This window comes from Strigops habroptila, chromosome 3, assembly GCF_004027225.2.
Source record: "Strigops habroptila isolate Jane chromosome 3, bStrHab1.2.pri, whole genome shotgun sequence".
NCBI classification, from domain to species: Eukaryota; Metazoa; Chordata; class Aves; order Psittaciformes; family Psittacidae; genus Strigops; species Strigops habroptila.
In genome coordinates this window covers 32700377-32707704 of record NC_044279.2, presented here as the reverse complement: position 1 = coordinate 32707704, position 7328 = coordinate 32700377, and the positions used below count along the sequence as shown (strand labels likewise).

At 37.3% G+C, this 7328-nt stretch overlaps 1 protein-coding gene across 2 annotated transcripts in view; it reads right to left on the bottom strand.

Annotated features, from left to right (window-relative positions):
• Positions 1–7328, bottom strand: part of ARID2 (AT-rich interaction domain 2) — a 105883-nt gene that overhangs the window by 3039 nt on the left and 95516 nt on the right. For both annotated transcript variants that reach the window (XM_030479864.1, XM_030479863.1), the window contains 4 exons: positions 5708–5846; positions 5529–5614; positions 1107–1230; positions 929–1020 (listed from right to left, as the gene is read on the bottom strand). In XM_030479864.1, the coding sequence (XP_030335724.1) occupies positions 929–1020; positions 1107–1230; positions 5529–5614; positions 5708–5846 (441 nt within the window). The remainder of the gene's footprint in view (positions 1–928; positions 1021–1106; positions 1231–5528; positions 5615–5707; positions 5847–7328) is intronic.

Genomic DNA, 7328 nt, shown 5'->3' with positions numbered 1-7328 from the left:
TCTCTTCTGCTCATTTCCCAACATCCTTTCACACACTCAAGAGTTTCTCTGTCTTCATTTCAACCCCCAGTCAGGTAGCAAAGGACAGCAGTACAGTTTCTACAACCAGCACCAAAACTCTTTTGTTTAGAACTACAACTAGGAAATTCCTCCCTCTACACAGGTTTTGAAGGACAGACAAATTAATAGATTCTTATTAGTAATCATTATTTCTGCTATTATGAAGCTGAAACAATGCAAAACAAAACCAAAAAAACACTCAACTTGTAAGCTCTTGGAAAAAACAGAAGCAGCATGCACGCTGATTAATGGCACAGTAAGTAACTACTACTCCTTTTGCATCATAAAAGAACATTTCCTACTTAGCACCACATGTCAGTATTGGTCTATTTACTTACTGAAGGATCTTCTACAAGTGAGAGGAAAGCTGACCGAGTCTCATTTATTAGAGTTAACTCAAGTATGGACAGGAAAGCAACAGAGAGGCAGGAAGTATGGAATGCAACCGTGTGTGACTCCACAACTTATTAATGTGTTTGTGAGAGCTCACACGCCGCTTTCTCCAGTTGAGATAAATGGGAAGTTGCTTACAGAAGAATTAATTTTCAGAGTCATGCACTACTGCCTTCAGGAGGAAAAAAAAAAAACCAGACCCGCAGCAAACGATTCTCTCATCTGTCTCCAAAAATCTAACTTGTTGAATTTACCAGACACATTTCAAAACTCTGGATCACAAATACTGTCTTAGGTAAGATAATGCTGAGAACTTGTGTGGGGAGCTAACCAGTGCAGAACTGAGAGAGAAGTTGTACTGTCAATATATCTACTGGTGTTTTTAAAGGATAACTAACACCTACCTACTGTTTCGTACTTAAAAGAACAGAAACAACATTGCCCACTGGTATTAGAAGAATCATGCAATGCTTACCTGCGACCACATTCTGAATATTTACCAATATTTTTTAATATTAAGGCAGCTGTTAATCGGATGTGTTTAGTTATTGGTCCCTCTTTCTCATCCTGCAAAGAGAAAAAAACCCAACAGTAAAACCCCTGTTGTAGCAGGCAACAATTAATATCTAATACTTAAGTCAAACAATACTAACTGTGAAATCTCTGAAGACAAGGTTTCTTGATCCCCTCCTTAATGCCATTAGGGCAGCACTCGGATGATTCACAATGGCCTTCTGTGCTCTGGGAGTAGAGGCAGCACCCCCTGCAGCTGGCTGCCTACATTAGTAAAGAAAGAATTCATAAAAATAAGCTTTGCACCACTTTTGAGGAGATTAACAACTGAAATTTTATTTTACAATTTTGTAACTCATCTGAACAGAGACACAAAGATGCATTAATACTGGGTGATGATACGTGATTTGCCTTTTGTTTCCACAGAGATAAATCTTACTGCAAAGCCTTCAGAAGTCATGGGCTTTATTTTCTGTGAAGACACACTTTTCTTGAAGCACTGCTCATCACCCATGACATTTGTGATGGAAAAGTAATATAGTGTACTAATGACACAGCCACTTCCTGAAGTGTACCGATTTAAAGGAATGCTTTATCACACAGGCTTTAACAGGAACTGGGATAACAGCTATGCAAATGTCACCTGAGATTTGACCAGAGAATGTCCTTAAAATATTGCTATTCAAAACTTGACACAGCTCATTGGGACCATTAAACACCAAGACAATATAAATACATATTAACTGTGGTTAGTGAGGAGTAATATAAAGAACATGATTTAAGTTATGATCTAAGACATAAACCATCTAATTGTTAAAACGGATCAAACATTTGTAAAACCAATTACCTGTTACTACAGCTTTCAGACTGAGATTAATAAATTAAGCAGGGTATTTTATAAAGCTGGTACGAATAAACATAGCAGAAGCAAATTCTCAATTTTCAGTATTAACACTGAAGTCAAAGCTCTATTTAATGCAAAACTTTTAAATTACTCATACAATTCCAATTTAGAATGTATAAATATGCAACTTCACTAAATAAGTAAGACCATAATGACATCTCAAAGGAAAGTTTTGGAGTATGAATGGTGAAAAAGATCACCATGCTTTAATATATTGAACAATAATATTATGAAATCTTTAAATACCCTAGTAGAACCTGATTAAATGCAAGTAGTGCTCACCTGCAAAGATATGAATCAAATGTGTATGTTCCATTTTTTTAGCCTGTAAGAGTATTATTTAGGCATCTCTCATTGTAAGTGAATGTTCTAAGAATAAAACTTGAATTCTCTATTCAGAGAGACTTTCTTCAGAAAGTGAAATTCTAACAACAAGGAAACCTAGCTAAAAGTTACAAAACGGGTTCATGTAAGTGGCTTTAAACCGCAAAACAGAAATCTAAGAAGTAGTAACAGACAGACTTCTCTTTAAAAATTTAGCTCACGCTGTCATCCTCCCCTGAATGGAAATAAGAGTTTGAAAACCTTTATGAAGTAAATGGAGAAGGGCAGAGACTGAATTATGAAACTGTTGGGCAATGACACATGTTTATAGGAGACTGAATACAACAGTAAAGGTATTATCATCTTCATTTTTAATTTCTGGAACAGTTTTGTTTTCCTTGTATTGAGAAGAACAAGGATTCATCAATGGAGGCTGTTCCCAATGCCTCTCTTCAACAGCTATCATGCTACACTTCAGAAAACTGAAGTAATACTGCCTTGATTCTAGAAATACTGAAAAAGGGACAGCTGCAATAAATTAGGAATGTATTCCTAATCCATTAAGAAGATAGTAAAAGACTGTCTTCTTTTTTTGATTTTGGAAAAAGAGAAGTTGATAAAAAAGTTCCTGATTCATCCTGCAGACTGTCCTGTGTCTGTGAGCACGTATCTCTCAAGAAACATCTAGATTCTTGAATTCATTTTAATAATATTCTACTTAACCTCAAACCATATCATTCATCTTGTGATTTAAAGTTATCTCCCCTCCCACTCACATGGTGCATGAAGAATATTTTGGGTAGCTCATGCTACCACCTTTGCTTCAGTGGCAACAAGGAAAAAAAACTAATGTGAATCCAGAAAGATTCAAATGCACAAAGCTACAGTCAACATAAATTGTTAGTGCTACCTGACCTTCCAGAATGCAATATTCAGCTACCTCTGAAAACCAGAAGAGGAAGAGTTAATAAAACTGTAAAAGCAAAGAGATATAGAATTAAAGTATACAACCAACTCTGTAATACATCTTAACTTTGCCTAGCTGGTTCTAGCAAAAGCCATTACAGATTTTTCAAAGTACATATCGTGTCACGATAGACAGAAACGATGATTAGGAGAATGGGCCCTTGTTTGTTATGCTGTGTTCCACAGATTTTACTTCCAGCACCAGTAACACTCTATCTGCACTCTCTGATGTAGGTGTACTTTTACTGAACAGTGAGGGATTAAGTGAAGAAAGTTGGCCTAATTAATGCCTCAAAGTTGATGACTTACACATGGTTCACCTCAGCACCAGGTTTTTAAGTTGGTTCAGCTCTATGGAAGAGTTTAGTATTATGGATTATCAGTGTGTGCTGATGTATCTGACAAGTTTCTAGGACTCAACAAAAAGTAAATTAAGCCAAAACCTTGGCAGTCAGTTTTAAAACATGGCCATGTAAGCCAATTTAAGGTGACCTCTTGGAGCAAGCTTAGGGTTTCATTTGACAAGTCACTGATTCCAGAAAGCAAATTATCAAGCCTTGTCTTCCTCATGTAGCTAGATGCTCTTATCAGTTGTGTGAAGCTAACTCTGTAGCAGCACTGAAAGATTATGTGGGTTACACATTACATTTAGTCAAAATATTCCTGTTTGTTAATTTCTTCTTCGGTAAAGGAGGACTAATGAAGACATTAGGGGACAGAGTAAAGTAACAGACAAGGAACCTCCATGATTTCATAAAAAATGAGTGCATTAACTCTTGTGAGTGCTGACAGAGTAAGGTCTCATCCCTTCCTTATGTTCCAGCCCACCTCCTGTACTGGTGTTCCGCTGACTGTAAGGCAACTGTATTCTACTCATCTGAAAAATCCCCTTTTAAAATTAATTAGGTTTTTCTGAAAACAGAATTGATTTACCATGCAATCAGACAAAAACTAAAGCTAGTTCTCTCACTGTAAGCAGCGCATAGCCATGAGAAGGAACAAGGGATGGCAGGGAGACTCGAACCATCCTACTTTGAGTAGTAAATGCCCTTATTTCAACTTACATTCCAAAATCACATTCTTAGTATCCTGTGCTATTGCAGTCTCAATATTTTAGCAAGAGCTGGTTATGCATATAGATTTCTACTTTCCAAACCCCACCTAATTAGTGCACACTGCCTCAGAAGAGGGGATGTATGAATGTTTTTTTCTAATATGAGTACCTGTGCCAATTTTAAAGAAGCCTGTGAGGACACATAGCTACTGGATGTGTTACCTGTATGACAGAACGTTTTTGAAAAGGCAGAGTTGAGATCACATCATGCTAGTAGATGCTGTCAGCCCTATGCTTCCCATTTACCAAAAGACTGTATTACCATAATTCTTCATTTTGTGGTTTTCAGAGGTCTGAATGTTGTTCAGTGTAACGAAACAAGGCACCATAAAGCAATCATAAGTCTGTGATAAGAAGTTTATTTATATTAAAAAAAGTAAAAGGACTCCCAAACTAAATTTATTCATACCCGACTTCCTCTGCTGCCTCCAGCAGCTTGGTGGCAATATAAGTAGCCACAGAACAGACTGCAAAAATCTGCCTAGGACCGTGTAATTACATCTTTAGCTTGCAACAAAGAGATTCCAGTTGGTTACTAACAAAGACCTAGTCTTAATACACTTATACAATTAACTGAACTCTGAGTAACTCCAATATTAACATAACCATCCCCACAACCCCAAAGCAATAGGGTTGCGCTCTCCAATATTAATTCCAGATGGTTGAAATAATTTTGGGAAAGAGGAGAGCCAAAACTGACTCCAGGTAGCAGCGCAAAATTAGAAGACTCAAAGGAGTTGGTATTTATCTTGTTTGCTTGTTTAAATGAAAGTATACTACAAGAGTCCCTGGACCAAATTAGCCCAAATTTAGACCACAAAACTGGAAGGAGCACAGCAAGCTACAAGACAATCCATCTCAGCTGAATGAAACAGCTGAACTGTACACAACAAGTAACTTTCCACTTGGATTACAAGCACTTTCCTGTTGTAACAAAAGTTATAAAAGGCTCTACAGTTGGGAAAAAAAAAAAATCAGGAGAATATGTTGAGAACAATATTCAAAGATTACTGACCATATACCTTAAAGAATTACCTGTTCTTTCTATGGTAACTGCAACCACATCTCCCATACCACAATCTTTTTGCTCTTTTGGCCATTTTGCCTTACTGTAACGCACCTCCAATTTGATTACTGCTATAGATTCTACATAACAAAATTTTCACCTGATAAGCCAAGTTATAAATACATAAATTCCTCTGATAATTTCTAATTCTTATTTTCTATATTGCTAATTAGGCTCAGATCTCTTACTTATTGGAAGGCTTCTGATTTCCTGCTTGTCCATGTTCATCTTGCTTTAATCCTGCAAGCAAAGCATCTCTGGAACAGTGCTTATCCTGCTTAAAGAAAAGACAGTGAGAAAGGTGAGTGGAAATTCACCATGAAATTCCTACTATTTTCTGAAGTAATATGTAAAAGAAAATCTGCACCTGTAAATGGGTAATGAAGGAAAACCTCTGCCGCTGGAAAGGTTCACATCCCTCCCATAAGCACTGCCCTGGGTAGACATCTTTTCCTCCATGTTCAGTTGCTGCGTGATAGAAAACCTGTGATGGTGTCTGAAACCACCTACAAAAAAAGGGGGGGAGATGAATTTAAGGGTTTTTTTACAGTTAAAGTGCAAATATCACGAACACAAACCCATACTGCCTAATGGTTTTTACTTTCAGGAATGAGACATGCATTGATAAACCAAAAGTCATAAAATTTTAGAAAGAAAAACATGTACATGTATTAGCAGTGAGCTACCATTAAATGGCAATATGATTTTGCTGAGTTTGATTTAAATACCATGGTTCTGTTTTTCTATTTATACTTTACCAAAGAAATAATGCATATTAATTCCAACAGACCCATTCTCTGCAATGGAGAATGATGGAGAACAGATGAAGAAAAGATGAAGTTGTCCTAAGCCTGGCCCTGTAATACAACAGTGTATTTTGTGTTTTCTGTGTTCTATTTGGTGAAAGCACAGACAGGTGAAAACACTTGCAAGTGAGTTCCTTCTGACAAGGGTTTTCTTCCATTTCAAAGTGGCAGAAGAATTACAGCTCACTGTGAACACCACCCCAAAATACTGGTGAATCAACAGTTCTTAGATCTGTGTTTTCAAACTGTCAAGCAGACAAAAGAATCATTACTGTAATGTGTATCAAATGGTAACGGAGAATCACTGTATTAAAAAAGAAAAAAAATTAAACAAAAATAGGAAGTGACTCAAAAGTGGTTTGGGGTTTTTTTTTAGTCTAGATAATATTTTAAGTTGTTAAGTGTTACAAATTACATCTTTTACTTCAACAGAGAAAAAATGGCCAAAACAAACAAAATACTTAGCTGCTCCCAGCTCGTTTCTATACAACTAACCCAACTCATCAACACTCACTTAAGGCTTGGACAGAAGAGGTCTAGAAACCCAGCTACTGCCATTTGGGAAGTCATTACCACCAGCTGTCTTCACACACTTGCTGGACAGATGCCACTAGTGCAGCAGTCTTATCGAAAACACATGCGCCCACCTCAGCCACTTGGGTTCACATGCCAGTATTTCAGTTTCAGTTAACAAGAAAAGTATTTGCATCAAGATGTTTGACTGAACTCACTGGGCTGAACAGTGCCAAGAGGGAGATGACCTCCAATCAGAGAGTTACAACAAGCAGCCAAGGATGCAGTTAACATTTTAAACTCACCACAGTCACTTATGGCAAGTTCAAGCCAGAACTCTCAGCATATTAATAGCAAATCAGTAGGTGCTTTGATCCAGCCACCTCTTTCCACATCCTACTGCTCATTTCAATAGTGTCCATTATGCAAACATACTTGAAATTGATACCTAGGCCTAAGTGTAGATACTGTTGCCTGAACCCCATGAAGGTGTCAAAGAGCTAATTCCACCCAGAGATAAGTCTTCGGTATAAACTGAATCCTACTGCTACAACCACCTGCAATACAGCCATCACCTTCTGCATAGGCAATAAACACTACTCTCCTAAAAAGCATTCATCTTTTCCATGCCAGTCAGCTCTTACTGGGAAGGGAAGCTGGGAAGGAGAA